This window comes from Natrix helvetica, assembly GCF_964273705.1.
Source record: "Natrix helvetica genome assembly, chromosome: 2".
NCBI classification, from domain to species: domain Eukaryota; kingdom Metazoa; phylum Chordata; class Lepidosauria; order Squamata; family Natricidae; genus Natrix; species Natrix helvetica.
In genome coordinates, this window is record NC_138552.1 from 156,714,751 (window position 1) to 156,740,250 (window position 25,500).

Sequence of the window (25,500 nt, forward strand, 5' to 3'; positions counted from 1 at the left end):
ATTGGAATCTTCCTTATTATCTCTTAACTTAGCTTGATTTGTCACTCTCTTCTTGTGTCAGTTATTCTACTGAAAATGTTAAAGTTACAATATATTGTTGTAAATATTATGATTTACAAATTGGTATTGAGATAACATTATATGTTGGAGAGATTGAAATCAAACTGCATGAATGTTGATTTCACGAGGGCTTTTCAAAAAATGAAGAAAGCCTACATAATTAAATTTCCTTGATCAAGATATCATGTGTAACAGTCTGGAATTAAAAGTCACCAATAGAGTGTCTATTCTCACTGCTAGGTAAATAGAAAATAAGTGTGTAATCTCCCAAGATCTTAGAGTTCAGTACACAGTATGACATGATTATGTTATATCTTCTGCTTCTCGAGAGAATAACTTTGTGAAAGAAAATTAATTTTTACAATAAGATATTTAATGCTACAGACCCCAGCTGTCTAAAATCTCTTCTAATTTTAAAATGGTATTGTGGAAAAAGAAATGCTTCTATTACTTTTTGCTACCTGTGTTTCTTCTTGTTTCTGTTTTGTTAAAAATGTAAGTGTCCTGAAAAGAAAGGTTCTTGGGATCCAAAGGATCAGATTCTTCTTTCAAAGGATCACATTGCCCCGTATTCCTCTGAACAGTATATCACTCCCTTCCCCGTCTCTCAATTCTTCATAATATGCATTATGCTTATTCTTTGCCATTTGTTATGACATTTTATATTAGAGCAAAAGAAGCCCAAGACTCCTTTCATGACTGCAGAACCAATAGGATGTATTTTGAAATATATTAATTGAATTAAAAGATTTTGACTAATCTTGAATATTGTGATCAGCTTTAGGGAATTCATACAGAAAAATGCACATACATTAGCTTGGATATTATCCCATTATAAAGTTAGCTGGGATAATGAAAAATGTCTGCTTCTTTGGACCTAATTTCCCCATTTTAAAAAAATATTGACAATGCAACTTTCAATAATGTTGCTGTATAGGTATGTACAGATAATCATGCTGGAAAAATAAATTCGCTTATGTACAAAATTTAGTTGCAAATTCATTGACTGGGGTATCAAAAAAGGTAAAGCATTTCCTAATAGTTGAAAAGCTAAAATTGTCCCACATGAAGTCCAAGAAGACTGAGCATGGGGGTCAACTTCCGGTTCCTGCAGGCGACGGACATTTCGTCTGCCGCTTGTCTTCTTGGTGGGCTCCGTTTGGAGCACAGGGGACCTTGGAGGGGACCCCTGCCATAGGGCAGCTTGTTGGAACCCCCCAGACTCGGCGGCAGCCGGTAGGGGGTTTTCCAGCTTCGCCCCAGGAGCCGGGGAGCAGAAGGGGGGGCATGCTTGCCCCTTCGCCGAATGAGCTCCGGAGGAAATAAGCTAATCAAAGGAAGACTGGCTGAAATGTTAGTTGTGGAGGATCCTTCCTAATCTCTTCAACTATCGGTAACGGACAAGCAGCAGGCTATCGTAAGTTTCAGTTCAATCTATTTTAAACCAAAATTGGAGGGGGGAGTTTTTCTTTTCTAACCCCCCCTCAGACAAAGCAGCATTCAAACTCTCTCTCTCCACTTCAGAGTGGAGAGAGAACAAAGGCTGACTTGCCACTCGAATTAACTATATGAGAAAGACTGAAATCACAGTTGCAAGAGTGCTTGCTGAGCTGTTTTTAAAAATTAAAACTTTTGCTCTTCTCCCTGTGGAAAGGAGGAGTCAAGATGGCTCCCCTCCATTCTCGTTTCTGTACTTATAAATGAAGTCTGCCTTTTGAAACCACCCTGGGAAAAAATGATAATTTCTGGCATCTTTTAATATCTCCCTTGAGGGTGCTCCGGATCTCTTCTGCTTTGTGGACTTTCTGGATTTGATTATTTGGTTTTTCCCTTCCTGGTGTACCTCTGGGTCTTGGAACAGTGAAGGAGAACTAACTCTTTACTTTCGGATTTACCTGCTACCCTGGACCAGCCCGGCTGCGCGCTCCAGCGATGCCATTTTCTTTGTAAAAGATTTACCATCTCTGAACTTAGACAATGGGACCTAAGAAACCACCAATGGGCAAGTCACTTTTGGCTCCTGCATCAGTGACTTCCAGCCCAAATACCCAGCAGCCGAAAATTACTTCATTGCTACAAAAAGAAGCGGCTGGAGAAAGTTCAAAAGAATTATCTATCAAGCAAATGTTTCAGGAAATTATGGGAGGCCAAAACGAACTGAGGAAGGAAGTGGCAGACCTCAAAAATGAGCTCAGAGGGGTACAACATAACACAACAGAAAATAAACAGAGGATTGCGGTACTGGAGGAAGGGGCAGCTGGGATGGAGGAAAGGGTTAAGGAGGTCCGTAAGGGAAATTTAGAACTGGAAAACTTTATGGCCAAAATAGAATTGGAAAGAATGCCTTTTTTTCTTAGGTTCCAGAATCTACCAGAGACAGAAAATGAAGATCTTAAAGATATCATGAGCACAATTTTAGCAGAATACCTTAAGAGAAACAAAGAGCAGATGTGGTGGGATATGGACCTGGTCTATAGAATTAATTCAGCATATGCCAGAACTCATAATGTTCCAAGAGAGGTACACGTTAAATTTCTCAGGAGGACCACGAGAGACGAGGTGCTAGGGGCCCAAAGGGAGGGACCTCTAAAATACCAAGATAAAGAAATTACCATTCTCAAGCAAATTCCAAAAAAGATTCGAGAAAAAAGGAGGAAGTACTCTTCCTTATCAAAGAAATTATACAATAGAGGAATTTGGTTCAGATGGTTATTGCCAGAAGGAATGCTGATTTTCTGGGAGGGAAGCCGAATTTAATAAAGATGCCTTTATTAAAAAACATTTTTCCCTCCCAGAGGACGAAGATAGCGGAGGTGGGGAAAAAGGCAGCAACGTACAAGATATGGAGAAGGGGGGGCATGGCTCCACCTGGGGACAGGGAGGAGGGAGCAATATCGAAAAGGCTCAAGTCACAAAAATAAATATATCTGAAATATTATTGTAATTGTTGATATACTAGAAAGTGACAAAGAAAGAGATGATTGAACACATTGTTGATATAAAGTAAGAATTCTGTTTATGCTACCCTTTACATGTTATTTCCAAAATTGTAGAAGTGTGAGATTTAGGGGGATTCTACTGCTAATATGGGAGCTACTAAAATTTTCTATGTACCCTATTACCTTTTCCCTATAAATGTTTTAAAACCAATAAAAACTTTTTACAAAAAAAAAAAGACTGAGCATGTAGTTCTGAAAACATGGCATTTTTATGTACAACTGAAATGTGCAGACAATCCTCTGACAAAAGAGAGAGCAAAGCCATAAATGGAACTAACTGCTTCACTGTGGGAGTTCAAAAACAGTCTTTGATTGGGGAAAAAGACATTTATTCTGACAGGAAGGAATGTAATTCTGAAAGTGTAATAAGTCACATGCGATAAAATGGAATGGCATTGCCATTTCCCCCTCCATTTGCTTCAACAGTCTTGGCACTGGGATGAAAGTATTTTCTAGTGAGAGACAGAAAGATATCTATGTTTGTTAAGTGCAAGTTTTCCTAGTGTAGAGGTATAGCTATAGGTAAATATTATCGGCTTTAATACCAATTAAGATAGTTTGGTTCCATGGTTAAGGCACTGGGAGACCCTGAGATCTAGCCCTGCCTTAACCATGGAAGTCAGCTGGGGTGTCCTTGGGCCAGTAACTGTCTCCTAGCCTGATCTACCTCACAGGACTGTTGTTGTGGGAAAATAGGAAGAGGAAGATATGTTGGATATGTTTGCTGTTTTGTTTGTAAAAATAATAAAGGCGGGATACAAATAAATAAAAAAATAAAGTAAAATAATACAGCACTGGTGTCAAACTCACCGCGTCACATTGTCGTCACGTAACATTTCTCGACGTTTTCCCCATGGAGCAGGGGTGGGCATGGCCTATGCATGACGCATGTGGCCCACGGGCTGCCAGTTTGACAGCCCTGTTAAATAGAGTCTTCCAGCTGAAAACTTTACTTTGCAATTTCCTGATTTCCTCTTCAAAATTTAATGAGATGGAGGGGCAGGGGCAGCCAATGATACTTCTCGCTTGTAACTCACATATATGTTCCACTCTTCCTTTGTCTTTTCCTTGTTATTAAAAATATATATTAAGTCTTCTGATTGGTAGCATAGGAACTATCCATCAAGAAACACCCATTATTTTATAATACACCGTTTCTTAGGATAATATCTGCCATGCCTTGTCTGAAATGGATTTGATTTCATCATGGAGATTAAAATGGCGTTAGATAAACAGTCATGTCTAGTCATGTATGAGGACTTTCACTTTGCTAACTGGCACAAAAGCATTTGTAATAATAATATGGGATGTGTGTCTCTGTGTTTGTAAAAGTCTCAAAGGATGAAACTGACAAAATCTGTAGCTCTAAGTCACAGAAATGTAATGATACTTTAGTAATGAACAGGAGATAGCTTGCATGAATTAAAATGTGCATGTAGTAAAGTACTCATAGAACCAATGCTATTGGAGGAAGACTTTTAATTAAATACTTTTTGTGTCTTTCTTACACTTATTTGATTAAAAAAGGTTCCTCTAGAGCAATACCAACATTATGTGTCACTACTTTTACTATGGTACTTAGTTACAATGTTCAGCCCACCTGATCAGCTTTTTCTTTGCGTCTAAAACAATTATGTTACAAGGAATATGATTATTTATCTACATCAATCAGAGTTCATCTTAATTACCTCTAGTGCTTCCCTCTATCCATTTCATACAGGTTGAGAAACGATCACAACACGCCAAGTTTCTATTTACTTTATTATCAGAAAAGGGATCGGTTTATGTACACACCATTAGAGCAAATAAGATTGTTCTGCTGTATCCTGTTTCAGTAGCATTTAGTCCGGTATTATCTTGCTTAGCAATGATATGATAGCTCTTTGTAAGAAATGCATGTGTTTCATTTAAGTAATCTGATTTTTAAAAATAATCATTTTTCTATTATTATGATTAATCACTTGCATATATCAAAAACTCAGAACCTTTTAGCAGTTTTTAATCCATTCATTTCTATAGTATTTATCTTGGGGAAAATTATTATTATTATTATATTATTTATTTGGCTGATGAGATAGAATTCCATGGAAGAAGAATTATGACTTTTTTAAAAAAATTCTTAAATAGCACACTTCTGATGTGAATATTGTAGACCACTTATTGTATATGAGCCATCATTTCTGCTCAGTTATTGATTAGTTGTTGCTATAAAGCTCTGTAAGAGTAGAAGACTGGGACATGGTATATGAAACTTGGCAACCATTTGCCCTGCTCACATTTTTACTTACAAAACCCCAAAATATTGTCAGATATGTGGATAGCCCACCTGCTTCATTAATCTTTGTCACTTCTGGCCAGGCTGGACTAACGCATGCTTAAAAGTTGCAGTCAATGCCTCTTTGATGATGGAATATGTTCCTGCTTGCTTGAAGAAGCTTGTTAAGATATGTATTGAGAAAACTTCCCTGTACCCAGAAGATCTCTGTAAGTATAAATGCCAGTTTCGTGTTTAATTTGTGGATATGTGTAGAGAAGATTCATAGCTCAAATTGCTTTTGGATTCAATCAGTTAAACCCATTACAACTGGATTTTCATCAAGAAAGATATGAGAATGCTTTGGCCATCTTGGTGGTTAACCCATTCCAGAGGCCAGGTAGTAAGGTGTGCATCACTTCTAATTGTTCAGGACTCCTCAGTGGCTTTTCTTACTTCTGACCATGGCAATTCTTCTGAGCTGCCTGTTGGGACTGGACCTTGCAGGCATTGCTTTGCAATAGTTCCTGTTGTTCCTGTTGAGACATGAATGCTTACTGGAAGATTACTGTTTGATACCTAGATAGTTTGACAATATATTACACAGGGTTCTATCATGTTCCACATGCTGTGTAATATCTACATAAAACTATTGGGATAAGATTTTTTGAGTTTTGAAGGGGAGTGCCATCGCTGGATCCAGCTCTATTGCCCCTACATCTAATTCCAAGGAGGCAATAAATGTTGAAATTGCCTAATCTTGCTAAGTGAATCGATGAGAGCAAACCAGCTGAAATTAAATCCAGAAAAGATTGACTCAAGTGAAACCTATTTTTAACGGGGTACTATTCCCACCAAAATAGTAAGTTGGTAGTCTGGAAGTAGTCTTTGAGCTCCAATTGTCATTGGATTTGCTTGTTTACTGCAATGTGCTTTATGTGGGGTTTCCCTTGCAAACTTTCTGTCTTGATTGCTTAAATTAGCATAGTAGCAAGATATACAATGTATGATGTATGAACTTTATTTTTATTAGTTTTATGAGACTTATAGCTTGATCTTTCCTCCAAAGTTTAAAGCAGAATAGATAGCACTCCCTGATTCAAACTTATCTGCAATTGCCCATTGAATTCCTGTGACTGGGGCTAGATTTGAACCTAGGTGTTCCAGGTCCTAATTCAACATTTCATAATTGTATTCCCTGTAAAGTAGAATACTTTTCAATATAACTTACTTCTCAGCTGAAAATCAATGGGGACATAAACCAGTGATATGCCTATTAAGATTGTGGTAACCTCCAAACATTTTTGGATGTATAATCCAGGGGTAATATTCAGCAGGTTCTGACCAGTTCTGGAGAACCAGTAGCGGAAATTTTGAGTAGTCCGGAGAACCAGTAAATACCACCTCTGACTGGCCCCATCCCCATCTATTCTCTGCCTCCCAAATCCCAGTTGATTGGGAGGAAATGGGGATTTTACAGTAACCCTCCCCTGCCACGCCTACCAAGCCATGCCATGCCACGCCCGCCATGCCACGCCCACCATGCCACGCCCACAGAATCCATATAAAAACTTTTGAATCTCACCACTATAATCTCTCTGAAATTATCATCCAATAATTTTTAGGTCTGTGAAAACCAGTGAACTTTCTGATTCATTTGTGAAAATATGGAGACCTAGGACCCCATTATCTCATGTGCAAAAACCATGTACGCTTAATGGCTTTTAAAATATTTTAAACTCAAAATGTATGGGAGTAGATGTTGTGAGAGGATGAAGCACACTAAATATCATTTACATTAAATATCATATAATTTGCAAGTTTTCAAATTATATGGTCTTTATACCAAATCTGATAGAGAGAACAACCTGCAGATCCCCTCCAGTTCCAGGACTAAGGAGGCACAACGTCTCTGTTGCAGTGAAAGTCCTATGGAACAACTTGCTCCAGGATTCAGAGGGCCCTGACCCTGCTGACTTTCTACAAGGCTGTTAAGATCTAATCTTTTCCCCAGTCATCATGGCTGGTATATTAGGAGACTCCACTATATGTGTGCTTATTTTGTGAATTTGTTATATTCTGCTTAGGTTTTCTTTTGTACTGATTAGAAAAACTGAAAAACACAAAATTTGAAAAAGATAGGTTTACATGGAACACCTTAGAGAGAATCTCAGAAATAATCAGGTGTAGAATTAACAGCAAACATAATTTTATCTCTTTCTCTTTACTTAGATTTTGCCAGATATTCAAAAGGTCACATTTAAGGCCCACTCTAATTTGAGGATATATCTATGAATTCCTGAATTCAATCACATCTCTTCTTTCCCACTTTCCAAGCCAATTTTTCCAAGCAAGCACCAGCAAAAAATGTCTTTTGTTTTTGGAATGTTATGCCTCTCACTGCTCTGAGAATTGGAACACGGTATCACAAAAAAAATTGCCCGAGAAGGCAATTTTTTGCTGGAGAAAGAACTTCTGTTCCACTTGAATGAGAAAAAAAAATTAGCCTGAATGGTCTCACAGTGCACCACTAAAGTTTATGTACTAAATTCTAATTATTTGGTCATGTTTAATTTGATAGATAGATAGATAGATAGATAGATAGATAGATAGATAGATAGATAGATAGATAGATGATGGATGGATGGATGGATAGATATAGATAGCAATCCTATTTGTCTTATTTAATTAATATAGTTGAATTTAATTGTATTTTTCTCTGAGACCGATGTTTTGTCCTGACCTTACTATAGGTGTATATATTTCAAATTTAATCACTTAGATAAGTCATAGAGATGTAATAAATAAATAAATAAGCAAGTAAATAAATAAATAAATTCACTGAAAAAAAAGAAGGAAAAGAAAGGTGCCCTCTTGATATGTACCTTTACTTGGCCAACCACAGATTTAAAGCAATTAAATCTCTATATACAATTTAACAGCTACAGTTACAGACTCCAGAAACTAAGGAATGGTGAGAGATAATTTATATTGCTACTCAGTATACATGAGACCTGATTGCTAAGTCAAACTCGTACACTAAGACTGTGACTGGCCAAATTTGTAGATTACTGACTGTATTCCCTTAACCACATATTGTGCAGGCACAGCCACCGAGTTGGTGTGAGGATTAAAATAAGGAAAGCCACGTATGCCCCCTTGAGCTGCTTGTAGGAAAGGCAGAAAAAAACCAAAGTAATAAAGAAACAAGCCACAAATTTCCTCTTAAACTTCTTAGACGATCCATCTAATGAGGCTGACAGGATATTCAAGGCTTAGAAATAAGGAGTGCTTCTTCCCACAACTTGGAGCACTTAATTCACCGTGCAGAATTCTCTACCACAACTTGTGGCATTGCCTGCTTGGGGGGAGGGGGGGACACTATATAAAAAAGCATTAGACAGATTCATCACAAAGAATTGGTCCACTCTCCACAGCTCTTAAGTGTATTTCAATAGTGGGAAACCAAGGAGGGACGGGTCTTCTTGACCTTGGCGCACTCCCATCCCACAAACATCGGAGAAAGGACACATCGGGGTCCAGCAGGGCTCTGTGAGAACCGAACGGAAAGCCTGGACGAAACTTTCTCCGGGTGACAGGGAGGGAATTCCGGACAGGCTCATCCCTTCAACCGGAAGGCGGGACTGGCACCGCTTCTTCTTCTCGCTCGGGAAGATGAAACAATCGCCGCCGCCCGTCCTCATTCCCGCCCTTTTCCACCCCGTCCGGCCTTTGCTATCCAAGCGCCGTCCAGTCACAAAACTTGCCGGCAAGTCGTGCTCAGTGGGCAGAGCCGCCGATTGCCCCGAAGATACAACCCCAAGACGGGAAGCGTGGAGGAGGTTGGACGTCCGACATAAACGTGGTGTGTGTGTGTGTAAGAGGAGAGGGTAGGTGGGTGGAGTGTGCGCGCGAGCGTGCGAGAAATGATCAGCGCAGGCTTTCTAATTAAAGAAACTTGGCGGGTGCCCCCCTCCTTCCCTCCCTCCCTCCGTTCCACCCCCACCCATCCCCCTTCGCCCGAGCCGGGCAGCTCCTTCTACGTCTGCCGGGGGGGGGGGAGCAGCATAAGAGGAGAACACGCGGCGGCAAAGCGGGGGAGTCCGAGGGAACTTCGGTGGCGGCAGCAACAGGGGAAACCGGCGGCACCCACGAGGTGGTCAAAGCGGGACGCGGAGCCGGCCGTCCACCCACTCGCAAGTCGAGACGAGCTGACTCGGCGGCGGCCACCCCGTGAACTCCTTGTGAACCTATATAAAGCGCGGCCATGGACTAGGTGAAGGAGAAGAGACGGCGGGCGCGTCAGGGAGAAGACGGGAAAAGCCGAGAACGGCGGCGAAAGGCTAAAGGCTCCGCTTTCGCTGCGGGAAGAGGCTCAGCTCAGCTCAGGGGACCGTCTAAGTGAGGGCACTGAAGCCAGCGGAGACAGGTATGCGCCTTCAGTCTCCAAGTGCGAGCGGCTAGCGCCAGCGCCTCCGGGTTGCTTGCGAGGAGTGGCAGCTGCAGTTGATCGCGCCCGCTCGCTCCCGGCCAAGTTTTAGCGGACTCCTCAACAGTTCTCGGGGCGCTCTCGTTGGCGGCCATGGGCGAGTGCGGGCGCAGGCGAATCTTGGGGAGCCTGTCGGAAGGCGGCTTCCTTCTTGCTAGGCTGCAAGCCAGGTCTTCTTCCTTCGATCGGTTCTGCTTCAGAGCTGATGTCAGTCCGGAGAGACAAAAACGCACCTCTGCGGGCGTCGCTTCGTTGTAGAAAATTCTGCTCTGTAGAAATAAAAGCCAGAGATAGATCTGCTCCCAGAATGGGCTCCTCTGGAGAAAGACAAGAGCGGAAGATCTAGTCCGAATCAAGTCATTTTAAGTAGCGTTGGTACCTCTAGATGAAATTGGACATCCATCCCGTGAAAAGCGAGAGCGCTCCGCGATGCTGGATAGGGTGCTTTCTTTTCTGCAATCCTTTTAGCTTTGGGAATCCAAAGGCAGTGAAGCTGCACTGAGCATCCCAAGCGATGTGGAAGAAGCGAGCGCTGAGTAAGGTCGGCCAAATTGACACACAGTGGATGTCTGAGCATATAAGATAAATGGGGGTGTTAAATTCAGATTTTATGCCTTGAATAGAAAGCATTGGATGGGATCAGGCCAGACCAATTCGGTCTGGAGCTGCATGATGTGGAAGATTTCCTTGGAAGGTTTGGGAGCATTCTGAACTGGCTCTACTGTAGGACCCTATATCATGGGGTGCAATGTGTGCAATCACTAAGTAAATTGATGATCTGTAACAGCATTTTGGCAGCCTTGTAGAATCTTACTACCACTGGAGGCAGATGCAAATCATTCAAAGATACTTTGCCTTGAGAATTTTAACAGGCAGCCAGTGTACAAATTAGAAATAGTTCCCAATGTATTGACTGAAAATAGTGAAAACATTACCAAACCAAGAATAAGAGTAGTAATTCCGTTAGTTAAGTTATTATTTGGTCAGTGCTTTTGTAATCACCAGCAGAAAATTGTATGAAGTTTTAAATAAATTAAGATCAAGTCAAGCAAATCTGAGTAGGCTGAAAAATTTCCCAGTAACTTAAGAAGCCATATACTGGAGTCAGGTGATACTAATATTGATTTCTCTCCCCCTTCCCAAATTTTTGGTTACTCCTTGTTGAAACTTATCTGCTCTTAACGTAAGAGGCAGGGTGTTCAACACATAAATTTCATTCAGATTTTCAGGATCTGCCAAACAAATGGAAAATTTTTATCTTTGCTATATAGTTGGCTGTTTTCTAAGATTTTGTTTTTCATTTTTCTTTGCCCAGTTGATTTTGTAGGGTATCTTCTCTCCTTCACTGATTTCATTACATTTCTTGATACTTTTGAGTATGAAGGAGAAGGTCAGACTGTTACATGAATGCATCTAGAAGTCCAACTGTCTTCCTAGCTAAATAATATTTTACTGAAATAAAAAAAGAAGCAGCAACAACTCTGTAGCTTGTTCAGTACATATAATGAAAAATATTCTATCCAAATTCATGTTTTCTTTCTGATTGATTTTTTTTTTTAAATTTCTCTTTCAGGGAGTAAGTGGGACACATTCTCTTTTCCTGGATTGTCCCCGCAAGTGCAATGTACAAACTTCTAAGGTCTTCAGTGCTGATTGGGGTGATAGCATTGATACTTTCAGCAGGACATTGTAAAGAAAAATCAGAAACTAGTGTGGGGCTGAAGGAAAGACAAAACCTCTTAAATCTGATAATGGAGATCATTCAAGAACTGAAAAAATACCATCTAGAAGAGGATGAAGAAAATGGAGTGCAGTACAAGCAAGACTATCCACCTCTTGATCAAAGGGAAATGCCGGACTATGGAACTTACTCAGAGGAACAGAAAGTTGGTAAGTCTATTGTATTTGTATTACAGTTTAATATGATCCTTCCCACTCCCACTTTACTAAAAAGAAAAATGTGCCATCACACTGCCAGTTGCCCCTGAAGAATTCTATAAAGTTTTTATAAAGATAACCTGACTGATTTTTGCATAGAGGAATGGGTTCAACTGCTCTGAAGTTAGAGGAAATGAGAGGACCAAATCTGATCTGACCAAGTTCTGCCCATTTAGGTATTTGGCTTAGCATCAACATAGACTAGTGAGGAGATGACATATTCCACTTGCCAAAGTCAGTTTCTACTTGATATGGGATCCAGAGACAGAACAGGGAGCCTACCTTGCTGCCTCAAAACCATATCTGAGATGGCTGTATTATTTATTTAACTTACTTAGATCTAAATCTCAATTTATAAAATGGCCCATTTCGCAACAACTCCAATTTGAAAATGCTACCAATGGGTTCATTTAAGATGCTCTAGCTTCAGAGATGAATATCTGACAATTCTGTTGTACTTCTGACCTTGTTATGTCATTTGGAGATGAAATGAGTGTTCGGTCTGAGTGATTTTCAGATCTGGGAGTTGAGTGTCCTGTTCTAGATGAGCCAACACTCCCAAAGATGCGTACAATGGGGTCTCTCTTTGATTCTGTCAACTAATGGGACAGGTAGTTCAGTAACGAAGAAATCTTATGACCAAGTTTGTTCAGGCATCTGGTCTAACTTAGTCTAGCCTCAGTGAGCCATTCCCTAGTAATAACATGATGGAATAAGCATAATGTACTCAATCAAGGGCTACCACTGGGCACTGTCATTTAGAATGTAGCAGCTCAATTGCTAAGTGGAATGGATAAATCAAATAACATTGATCCTGAAAATGCTGCACAGACTGCGAGTTCTTGGACCAACACAAGTGTTTCAATTAACTTATAAAGTTCTGAGCAGTTTAAGAATCAAAGGCTTACAAGATTGCACTAAACATCAGCAAAAGAGGTTCTGTGTGTGGTTGCATTTGGGTTTGGCCAGGAAGAGTCTTCTCTGAATACTCATTATTATGGAAAGTATAGCTAGCCTCAGATCTTTTTGTATGACTGTTGAAGATAATAGTTCTTCATCTAGGCATGAGTAGATAACTGCTCCCAGTATATCATATTTTAGAATCCTTTCTTAAAATTAGACATTTAACCATTTTCATCTATTATTTTTCTCTATTTTTATTATTCTATTGAAAATTGTGTTTATTCCTTATGGAACTGCTCTAGGCTCATCTAGGAGGGAAAATGATACAGAAATAAAATATCATCAACTATTGTTTTGGTGTAAATTATAATGCATGAAAAGTTTAAAAGTCCTTAGTTCACAGGTGTCAGGTGCAAAAAACTAGATCCACATGTAGAAATTCCAAAAAGTTATCAGTCTGTGTTTAATATCTAACAGTTGGTTACTTATGATAGTGACAGTAATGGGAATTTTCAAATGACTGCTAAAGCTGCTTACAGGGATATTCACTGTGTATGGTGTTACAGCAATAGCAATTAGACTTATATACTTCTTCACAGTGCTTTCCAGCCCTCTCTAAGCACTTTACTGAGTCAGCATACTGCCCCTAACAATCTGGATCCTCATTTACCAACCTCAGAAGGATAGAAGGAAGAGTCAGCCTTGAGTCTGGTGAGATTTGATCAGCCAAACTGCTGGCAGCCAGCGATCAGCAGAAGTAGCCTGCAGTACTGCACTCTAACCACTGTGCCACCGCGACTCATTATAAAATATTTCATTTCTTATGATTCAGATTTTCATTTCTACTATGCAGGTGCAGTCTTATATACATGGAACCTGGTAAAATTCCCATTGCTTCATATGCATATTCTAAGTGTGCTTTGCTTGCTGTCTACTTGGAATCAAAAACAGTTGTGCAAGAATCCAATCCTGTGGAATTATTGAGTCACATTTGAGTCTATCTGAGATTTTCTGCTTCTCTACTGTTTATTAATTCTATATTAAGTTCAGCATCCTAGAGTCCCACTGGTATTAATGGAAAAATTAAAAAGATAGGGAGTCATCTCCCATCAACTAGCACCTTTACAATTGAGGCTTTGAGAAAATGGGATACACACCTTTTATTCCTTCAAGGTGATATGGAACAGTGGTCAATACTTTAATATTTTAAAGCCTCATTAATTTTAATGTCTCTTCAAAGTGAATTTTGTAACTGACACAGTGTTTGTGCTGTTACAGCAAAATAAGATTTCCTTTTAATATATGTACAATAACTTACTGCACTAAGCCAACATGTGATTGCTTCATTTTGTCTTAACATGCTGTGTGGCCCAACTAATGATAATTGAGCTGTGGTGGTACAGCGGTTAGAATGCAGTATTGCAGGCTACTTCTGCTGACTGCTGGCTGACTGCAGTTTGGCAGTTCAAATGTCACGAGGCTCAAGGTTGACTCAGCCTTCCATCCTTCCGAGGTCAGTAAAATGAAGACTCAGATTGTTGGGGGCAATATGCTGACTCTGTAAACTGCTTAGAAAGGGCTGTAAAACACTGCAAAGCAGTATATAACAATAGCACTTAGATTTATGTACTGCTTTACATATAAGTGTAAGTGCTATTGCTATAGTCTATTTCAAATGGTTCAGTGCAATGTACAAATCAGATCAATGACTTCTCTACTCACCTGATCCTCTACAGGAAGGATCAGATGACATATATTAGATGAATGTGCTTTTACAAAAAGCTGTTGATAGAAAGTGCAATTGTAAGCAATTATAATTCTTTTCCCACCTCTCACATTGAAACCAATGAGATTTGAAAGTGATTGCATTTGTTTAAAACCTGCGGGTTTATAAATTGTTTTACTTTCATGCTGGTGCTTTGGTATCTGTGAAACAAATGTGTTTCTTCTTAAAGTTTCAACAGAAGCTATGAACTAAATTTCATGTTAAAATATTGTCTGGCCTTAAGTCTAAAGAAAACAGTGAATATGGAACATACTTTAAAAATATTTGACTCCCCAGAAACTAGATACATAGATTTAGCTTTTGGCTTCCCCACGTATGCAAAATACTATAAAAGTTTTCTCCAAAATACTGCAAACACATTTCATTGAAGAAAAAAAAACCCAGAATGTCAAATTTAAAGATTTTTCTTAGAATAGTTAATTTTGAATTAGTAATTTGTTGAGGAAAGGGAGCTTTCAATGTAGCAAAAAGTACAATCCTGCTATGGGAAAAACCAGTTGTACCTATCACATTAGCTATTGTTTAATGTAATTTTCATCCTAGTGAAATACATGCTGTATTTCTTTGGAAGACGTTCTATCAGGGATCAATTAATTAAGATTGCTGTGCTACAGTTTTAATCATTATAGAAAAAAGAAAAAAATGTATGGATGAAACATGCTTGGTGCTTTTAATAGATGTTTGTTTACCCAAGAGCTAACATTGATTATTTGAAAATGCTTATGGAACTCATATGTTCATCATTTGGTGAACATTTAACTCACCTTGGCTAAACTCAACTGTGGCTAGAAACCTTAGCGCTATTGGCTAAGCTTAGAACTATTGGCTATAGAGAGAAGTTGAAAAAAACATACCCCAAAAGAAGGCAATGCAAACTACTTCAATATTATCCATAAAATGACAAAAATGACAAAAGTTTGAGATGCATATTCTATCATACATTTTACTATTTTTTAAATATACAACTTTAACACAACTGCAAAATCTGCTTAAGCAACAGATTGAAATTCAGTGTGTAATTTTGCAGAATTTAATTGGGCTACATAGATGCAGACTATATGTTCTAATGAAAACTTGCCAACTTCTGAAATATTTTTCTGAAGAAACTTAGCCAGCACTACCTTTCAGAATTGCCTTCATTTTGCCAACTTTTGAGAGAAGTACCTAAGCATTTAGTGCTGCGCTTGCCAGAATTAAATCAAAATATGATAGGTAAATAATGAAACAAAAATAAAATAAAAATATATAAATAATAATAAAAATAAAAGCTAAATTTTGAGAAATAGCTAACTCCCCAGTGAGCCAGATATAGTTGAATGTAAAAGTCACAAAGGGAAATGTCATTTATGTATTTATGGTAATATAAATGACCACATGCAATTGTCATCATGACAAAATTGTAAATAACAATATTAAATATGACACTAAATCAAAGAGATGGCCACAAGAAGCTAAAGAGGATTTCAATAAGCTAGTTATATTCCCATCCATTGAATAAGCTATGAGAAAGCAAATAGTAACAAAAGTTTTATGTATTTTCCACTGCCTTTTGTTCAACAACATGGTTTCATTTCTTTCAAAATATAATATTGTATCAATTTCTCTGTCAATGTGTGTCAATATTGTCCCATCCTGGATAAGGATGTTGAGGAACTGAATCACAGAAGGAAATGGCAGTCTAAATACAGTATTTAGTAAGACACATTTCTTTTTCTCACTCCTTATTTTTCACCCCCATTTCTGCATAAATCTGCATGGATAGAAGTATATGATATAAAACTGTTCCTTAAGAAAAATGTGCTATACTTAGTTCCAAGACGAAAATGAATTTATATGTTTTACTATTGCTTCTATTACTCACTTTAGCTTTCAGTTTTTTCACTGATGTGCTCTGGAACTACTTAACTAATTAATGTCAATATAGGTCATTTAAAAGGTGACATTGTGCAAGCAATGTTGCATAATTTAAGATGAATGATCTTGCATTTTAAGGATGTTGTCCACAGCTGCTGAGACTTAAGCTGACAGTCTTTTCTCCCTCTCATGTCAGAGCAGCTTTAGCTAAAACAACTAGAAGGTCCATGACACCTTTGCCAGCAAATCAGCATTAAGCAAATCAGCATCAAGCCAAAAGATGCACAGAGAAGCTAGAATTTGAAGGGACCAGAGGAATCCCTTTAGTTTGTAATCCCAAAGCAGAGAGCTCACCAGAACAGATTAAAATACATCCAGGATTGCCCAAGCCACTTCATTTTATATGCATATAAAATACATCCATGACTGCTCAGGCCACAGAAATTATAGCTTCTTGATGCTCTTCAGGCAATCCCACATAAGACATATTACAACAGTCCAAATTGTAAGTGGCTAGATAACTATTATCAATGAGCAGAGGGTACTGATCCAGGAAAGGTCACAAGATGAAACTGGGCAAAACGTTTTTGCTACAGTAACCACTTGTCCCACTAAGCCAGGGGTGTGAAACTCGTGGGCAGCAGGCCAGATGTGTCATGCACTGGCCACACCTCCCATTTTAGCAAAGGGGGGAAAAGTTGCGATACATCACGTGACGTGTTGTCGCAGGTTTAACACCCCTGCCCTAAGCAGACCTATCAATGTTCAAATTGTAGATCATCTCAGAGTGGCGGAATACTTATTCAGAATCAGAGACAGTATTTCTCTGAATCACTAGTGCCAGAAAAACCCTTTAGGAAAGAGAGCCGTTGCATGTCAATGTCTCAGTTTCAATCCCTCTGAGACAGTCCTATTTATTATTTAATTGTACCAATTTAAGTCACTAATATTGTCTCTTATAAAGCACAGAAATAAAGCAAATTAATTACAATTTGCTGATTTCCAAGAATTTTTAGCAAGATTATAGCTTTGAAGCCAAATACTAGTCATCTTTACTCAAAATTTGATGCTCTTATTAAATGGGAATACAATATCTTAATTATATAAGACTTTTGTTCCAACTGTATAAATGGAAAAAAGAGAGATTATAATTTGCTTCTAAAACAGGAGTGTCAAGCCGGGCGTGTGTGTGGCCAAAGCATGATGCATCTGCAAATTTGACAGCCCTGTTCTAAAACATCATTGCCCTTTCAGACAATTTTTTAATTTTGCCTTGAATTGTACATTCCAGGAAATTACAGAACTAGAATATAAATACTGACTGTTCTAAAGAAGTCTCTTTATTCTCTTTAACAGAAATATTTCCTAGAGACCTAAGAATGAAAGACAAATTTTTAAACCATTTAACAGGTAAGCCAAACTTTACATCAGAATTATTGCCTTAATTATAATCCTTTTTATTATGGCACCAATTCAATTAATCTGCTGATTTTCTTCTTTTCCAGGTCACCTTTACTTTGGCCCAAAGTGCACTAAACACTTTCATAGACTTTATCACCATACGAGAGATTGTACCATACCTGCATGTAAGTTCTATCATCCAAGACCAGAATTACTAATAAATGTAGCTTTTTAAAGAATAATCACCCTGTATAATTAACATGATACAAGAGTTTGCAGAGTTAAAGCTATGGAATAGAGGAGTGCTTTCTTGCAATTCCTCAGGGAGATCTAATGGTTCTAATTTCTAATTTCATAAACAATCATTTAAAGCATATTTGTGCTGGCAGGCAATCTGCTTTTCCATTATATGCCAACTCTTTTTGTTTTAGGATTTTGGTACAGAAACTGAATTTCTTATCACATCAGATAACAGAAATTTACAAATCAAACTTGCTTTGTGCTTAAAGCACAAATACACCACTGAAAAATCCTGGTACTACTGTTGCTAGAAAAGCAATTATTCAAAGTATAAGTCATTTAGTACATAGGTTTTGAACTTGCATAAATGCATAAACTGCATATTTTTTCTTCTAAGATATAAACAGGAGGGTGTATTTCTACAAGTAGATTGACTTTTGCTTATGAATTTATCCGTCTATTCACAAATTGACCACAAAATCTCTCACACATTATGCCAAATCTGTTAATACCTATTATTAGAGTAGATGAAAAAACCAACATTTGTTTGTTAAAGTAATCTAAGCCAAAACCAAGGAACCATATTACGCCTTACTATAATGATCAAATTTATTATTTAATCCAATCTAGTCAAAGGCCTCCCAAATAAAGTCAGCAATTCAACAAAGTATATCTGTTTCTTATTTTCCAACAGTTTTAACTGAACAAAAATCGATATTTTAAAATAAGCTTGGCAATTGGGATTTAATTACATTATTACATTATAGAAAAACTACCATAGATTCTGGGCAACATGTTACCCTACAGCAACATTTTTCTACTAAGGATTACTTTTTACAGGATTTAAAACCAATCCTGACTGCTAGAGTAAATTTAAATGATACGCGAGGAACTGAATTACAAAACTAAGTGGCAGCCTAAACAATGTACAGCAGGGGTGTCCAAACTTTTTGCGAGGAGGGCCAGATTTGGTGAGGTGAAAATGTGTGGGGCCGATCATTCAGCCTGACATTCTTTGAACCCTTAACATTAAATGCGAATTAACTACCGTATTTTTCAGAGTATAAGACGCACCAAGATTTTGAAGAGGCAAATTAAAAAAAAAGTTTTTGCACTCTCCCACGAAAATGGGCCTTTTTTTAAAAGGGCATGAATAGCCTTTAAGAGGCTTCTAGAGTGCTCCTGGGGGCTAGGGGGGGGGGCAAAGTTGAGCAAAAAAATGGCCCGTTTTTTGCTCATTTATGCCCTCCACAGCCCCCAGGAGCACACTGAAAACCTCCTAAAGGCTATGCACAGCCATTTTGGTGAAGGGGGCAGAGTTTTGGGAGGCAAAAAATGCTGTATTCAGTGTATAAGATGCACCCAGATTTTTAGCCTCTTTTTTGAGGGGAAAAAGATGCATCTTTATACTTCGAAAAATACGGTATTTTATGAAAGACTAAACAAATAACTCCAGTGGGGAGAAGAGGCTGGGGGCCGCTTGAAATTTGAAAAAGGGCCACATTTGGCCCCCGGGCCGCACTTTGGACATGCCTGCTGTACAGTATTTAGTAAGACACATTTCTTTTATTTTGCATCCACATTTCTGCATAAATCTGCATGGGTACAAGCATACAATATAAACTACTCATTAACAAAAACATGCTATTAGTTCATGAGATGAAAATGAATTTAGATGCTTTGCTACTGCTTCTATTACTTGTTTTAGCTCCCAGTGTTTTCACTAATGTGCTCTGGAACTACTTAACTAATGAGCATCAAACATACTTCATTTAAAGGTTGACATTGTGCAAGCTATGTTGCATAATTTAAGATTTAAGAACCACTTTATGAGGAAAATGAGTAGTTCCTAAATATGCTAAATAAAAATAAAATGTGTTGTTTAATGGGATACGGGGCAATTCACTGAAATGTTTAAAACTTCCCATATTTATGGCAACAGAAAGCCTAAACATATATAAACCTTTGTTTGAAATAGTAGATCTTATTATGGGACATGAGTTTTTAATGGACCAAGTAATATGTTTTAAGATGCCAAAGATTGAGAGCTGCTATGCTAGACCATCTTTACTGTTCTTCCTTTTCTACATGTTTTCAGCATCTGAGTCATCCTTTCACTTTCTTGCTACTACCCTGTTAGCAGCTATCTTATTCCATTCTTAAATTGATAGGTGGATGCTGATTAACGTACCCCATGATTAACCTCATTTTTTAAAAAACTTTCTTTATAGGCATGGCTACTTATATAAATAGTTCACTATATAAACATACAAACTGTTCTTTCTCATGCAAATGGAAAGTCTTTTCATGGATATTAGTAAATATTCATTATCTTAGTCTGATGAAATATCCATTCATTCAACACTGCCCTGTGCCACATCAGTCTTCATAGGATGGCAAACTTACCATATATACCATTCTTAAAAATCTAAGAAGCATGTTTAAAATTAGTTCAAGCACAAAAATTCAAATTTACAATACAGGGCTTCAAGATGAAATAGTTACGTTTATATTGCCTTATACAAATTGCACATTTTAAAAATATACCTGACCCTCCCCATAAGAACTTTCTAAACTGCTATTTATCTTTTTTTCCCCACCAGATTATAAAAGATGCGCCAGGCTCCTTACTCGGTTGGCAGTAAGTCCAATGTGCACAGAAGGATAAGGTAAGATTATTGAGAGGAACAATTGCATGCTGCCGCTATGGGGATAACAATGACTAATTCATAAACATTGGCAGAATATCTTTTGGACTGAAATATGTTTGTTTCCAAAAGCAATGCAAGCCCTTTCATTTAGTAAAATATTTACTATTAATAAAAACATACCCCCTACTAGAAAGCAATACAGTATAAACTCTCGAGAAACAACTGTGAATTAGTGCAGTAGATAGTGTATTGGGCATAGCTAATTTTTCAGGAATTAAATCAACTGCTATTTCTTTCTATTTATACTGGATACCTTTTTGTTGATATAAGAAGCCATTTTTAATTAGGCATGTGTAGAAGCCAGTTACACATCTACACCATTCATGATATAATGCAGGATGTAAATGTTGCTTTTGTTATACATAGAATCAAACAGCATTAAGATCTATTTGCTTATTCAACAGCAATTTGTATTTGAATTACTATACTTGCTTAGCAATACAGTAAAGCAATACAGCAATACTGTACAGCAGTACCAGGAACAATTGATGCCCCCAAGGGAATCACTGGATTATTTTCTCTTTACATCAATAATTTGATATAAAAGAAATTTAATACCATTCCTTCAATTTACTATGTTCAAGTTGTCTATGCTGTGCTTCAGAATACCAATCAAGATAACCCTTGTGCAAAAGAATGTTATTAATACATTTGGGAAAAAAGAAACTATACAGCAGAGATGCAAATTGGCAAATTGAACCTGGGAATATTCTACTCTACTTTTAAAATGGATTATCAAGTTTAGATTTTTATACTATGGAAGGTTTCTCTCACTTGTCTCAATTCCCACATTCCAATAGGAATTGGAAATAATCTGAATTATTATTTAACAGGATTTATTGAAAATTAATGTGAAATATCAGGAAAAGTAGTGTTTAATCTTTTGTGCTTTTGTTTTACTTTAGATGCTACTATTATCAAAGGAAAAATATATAAAAGAACCAAGAGAAGTGCCTTGGAAACTGACAGGGAAATTGAACTTAGCATTTTTGTAACATATGGCATTATGAACCAGAGATTTATTTTTGGAAATTGATGGACTTCTTCTCATAAAACTTTAAAAATGTGTTTTGTATCCCATCATCACTGTTTACAGATGCATTCTTTTTAGTGAAAAACTACCAAAAGGCTAATTAATTGTTCATGTTTTATGCTTTAAAGTTGCTCTACAACAGTTGTGTTGTACTGCCAAAAAAGTAACAAGTACCATCTTTTCAAGTATAGACATGTTTCCCATTAAGAGACATTACAGCACACTGTCAAGGAAACCTGCCTGTGGAAGAAGCATTATTTGAAATCTTTCTTGCTTATGCAACTGAAAATGTTATGTTACAAACTTTTCATAAAGCTGTTACAATGGTGGTCTACTAGACTGCATGCCATAGGCAAGGGATGAACATGTTTTTAGGTTAGATTCTGTATCCACTCTGAAGTCACTTCTTTCCTGTATAATAGAAATATACATTCCAGCTAAATGTGCAATATGTACATACTGTAAATTCGCAAATATATGTAATAAAATGTTTTGTATATAATCTGGTTGTTTGTGTTCATTCCTTGCATATTCAAGTTTGGAAGAAATTATGCTTGTGAAACAGAGGTATGCAACCTGAAGCCTTCCACTTATGCTGGACTACTATTCCCATAATAATTATACAGTGTATATTCTGGATGGATTTCAAAGCTTACAACTGAATAAACCTGAAGGGTACTAACTGATCTCAATTCTACAATTCTAGCAATACTTCTCAATACTTGAGGGTTGGTAATAAGGACTATGCATTTAAATAGTTCTAATAAGAATTAATTCAATGTAACTTGACACTGCAAAGTGATGGCAGTCAGTTACCACAGGTGTAATTGAGGTCATGTTTCAAACACCAAACTTGCCAAATAGCTCTTTTAAAAGTGAAACGCTATTGTCTACTCAATCATGCTTTCGTCCCTGTCATCCTGCCAGTTAATAAGACCAGTTAACTCTAAATTTGCTTCACCTACTTCCATTCCAAAATAAATAACACCAATTTCAAGCTACACAGAATCTTGGAATTGGAAGATGGTGTTTTGGCCACTGATTCCAAATTCTTGTTCAGTTCACATGACACAATCTTATGTGAACAGAGCAAGAGTTTGAAATCAGTGGCCAAAACACCATCTTCCAATTCCAAGACTCTGTATAGCTTGAAAGCGGTGTTATCTATTTTGGAATGGAAGTAGTCAGAATTTTATGTGTATGTGCTCAAGATTCTAATAAAAATGTAATAACAGGATCTCTCTTCAATTTGATCACTATATGAGAATTCATTTAAACCCACCATGGGTCCACTGTGGAGTTAATTAATAGGTATTACCATCCATAATGGTTCTTGGTCAAATGCTTTACCATAGCATCCTTGAAAACTACATGATTAAAAAAAAAAGAATTTAATGGTCTTATTTTGGACAAGACTACATCAGATTACAAATATAGCTTCTGTATATTTTTCACATCTGGAATCAATTTATTTTTAATTAGGTATAAACATTTTAACTGATTTCCTAATTATTTAGATCTTCTGCCCTTAACAACACACAAAAATTTCAGGAAAAATTATAACTGATTAAAGCTTTTCTAAAATAGCCTTATTTTTTCAAACTTAAATCAATAGGTAACAGTGTTTTCTATGTGTACAAACACTCAGTGCTGGCATCAATTACCCACAAATTGAGACAGTTTAAAAAATACCAAAGACCTGGGGAAAATGTAACTTTCAAAGTCTGTTCAGGGGAAACATTAGTACTTAAGGATATTTGAATAGTTTCGTGTTTGATTAAATATATAAAAAGTGAGGAATTTGCTTTAAATCATTAATACCATCAAAATATGTCCCAATAATTAACTGTAATAAAAATGGCTATGATCAAATCATTCTAAATTATAAAAAAAATGAAGCAAAATTTGCTGGCTATGAAACACAAATTTCAAATTTTCAAAAAAATCCCTTTGTATTCAATTAACTTATGCAGAATAAGATAAACCTTGTTCAAATGTATTGTTCCTTCCTAACAATATATTTTGCTATCAAAACCTCAAGTTAAGGATAATATACAAAACACTCATTTTTAATATGTGATATAAAAATAGTGTCTTATTTTTAAGTGGTAAATCAACAGTTATCGTAGAAAGAAACTTTGTAAATGATCAGCACCAGGTTTCATATATCATCTTTTTGCACAGATAATTTACAAAATACATTTATAAAGTTACTACCGTAGCTAGATCATAAAATGAAAATTTTACAAGAAGTAAAATAGCTGTTTCACTATTTTATTTGGTCTTGTACATACTAATCACAGGCCTGGAAGTTAATTATGATGTCTGTAAATTTGCTTGAAATAAAACCTGACATTCATGAAAGCAAAGCAGGTCCCTAGAGCATTTTAATAGAACTTGAGCAAAGTGTCTTATTAATAGGAATTATGGCTTAAAAATGACAAATCCAGATGGTAACACGAACAGCAGCAAAGTCTACTACAGGCCTATGAGGATTCCTCTTTTGGAAAGACTTGAAGACACACAAAAACTAACTCTAAAAGAGAAGTGGGGAAAATAGTGCTGACTTGTACTTCCCCATGCAGTGTTTATAAGGACTCTTGGCTGAAAAGGGATTATGGCAACAATGAATAATTGCAAAACACAGACAAAATATACTGAGTAGAAGATGAAAGTTTTGGCAAACAATTGCATACAATCCTGTTATCTTTTAAACAATTAACCACACAACATTACACTGCATGTACTGACAATAATCAGTAGAAATGGCTCATACAATATTTACATAGAATCACTGGTTTATATCAACATCCTTCAGTATGTGCTTTTTAAATAAGCAGATCTTTGCCAGCTTACTATGGACTTCGCTGCCTGCTTCTGTCTAACAACTTGTCTTTGGCTTAATCTTGAAGCATCCATAAATAATATTGTTTCAAAAGTAGGAGGGAGGGAAGAAAAGAAAGAAACCAATGATGTCATAAGGAACATCAGTAAAAAGAGGCATGAAATGCGAGGGGAGGGTAGAGGCTTTATTTCCACTGGAAAACTACAAACTCTCTAGGTTTTTAAATCCTTCCCTCAATCATTTTATGCCTTCCACAAATATATACCAGGCTCCAAAAGGTTACATTTGTGTAACAAACAAGAATGTAATAATTTCCTAACATTTTGTTTTTTAGTTTTTTCATATTATGGAAATGAAGGAAGTTTACCAGTTTACTCCCGTAATGGCGAACCTATGGCACGTGTGCCAGAGGTGGCACGCAGAGCCCGCTTTATGGGCACATGCGCCATCACCAACTGGTCTTTTAGTTTCCAATGTGCACATGCACGCTGGCTAGCTGATCTTTCCGTGCGCTAGAGCGCCGCAAACCCAAACACTAGGTGGCCGGTGCGTGCAGCTTGTCTTTGGGTTTCCAGTGCTCCGACGTATGTGCCCAGATCTGCGTGCACACACACACACATTCCGGTTTGGGCACTCATTGCCGAAAAGGTTCGCCATCACTGGTCTACTCTATTTCTATTAGTGCTGGAGCTGTAAAGGAACTGATCAGAACTTGAAACACATAATCTATCATTATCTTATTTCAGAATGCTATAGTACCTTTTTCAAACATCATGTCAATAGCCTTTAAAGCTATTTTCTTTTAAGTTTAAAAATAAATAAGCAGTTATTTACTTCAATTTGTATTCTTTAGAAAAAGATTATACTACGAGGGAATTCTTTTTTGTCAGTGCTAAGGCAGAACTGCAAATATTTGCATCACAGCATTCTATATGGCTGTTAAATATCATAAAATCTTTCCTATATTATTATTTTTCTGCTGCCTTA

The 25,500-nt window shown here is 37.2% G+C and overlaps 1 protein-coding gene across 4 annotated transcripts; it reads left to right on the top strand.

Moving 5' to 3' along the window:
* Window positions 1-9,106: 9,106 nt before the first annotated feature.
* ALKAL2 (ALK and LTK ligand 2) lies at window positions 9,107-24,536 on the top strand. 4 transcript variants are annotated; one of them, XM_081944620.1, is made up of 6 exons: window positions 9,107-9,178; window positions 11,376-11,692; window positions 17,640-17,693; window positions 17,789-17,869; window positions 20,528-20,593; window positions 21,541-24,536. In XM_081944620.1, exons 2-5 carry the CDS (start codon window positions 11,425-11,427, stop codon window positions 20,590-20,592), a joined length of 468 nt encoding a protein of 155 aa, XP_081800746.1. In that variant the 5' UTR covers window positions 9,107-9,178; window positions 11,376-11,424; the 3' UTR covers window position 20,593; window positions 21,541-24,536. The 4 variants fall into 4 exon arrangements, with proteins under 4 accessions (XP_081800746.1, XP_081800745.1, XP_081800748.1 ...); XM_081944619.1 differs by lacking the exon at window positions 9,107-9,178 and adding an exon at window positions 9,399-9,742; XM_081944621.1 differs by lacking the exon at window positions 9,107-9,178 and adding an exon at window positions 10,279-10,343.
* The last annotated feature ends 964 nt before the right edge of the window (window positions 24,537-25,500 follow it).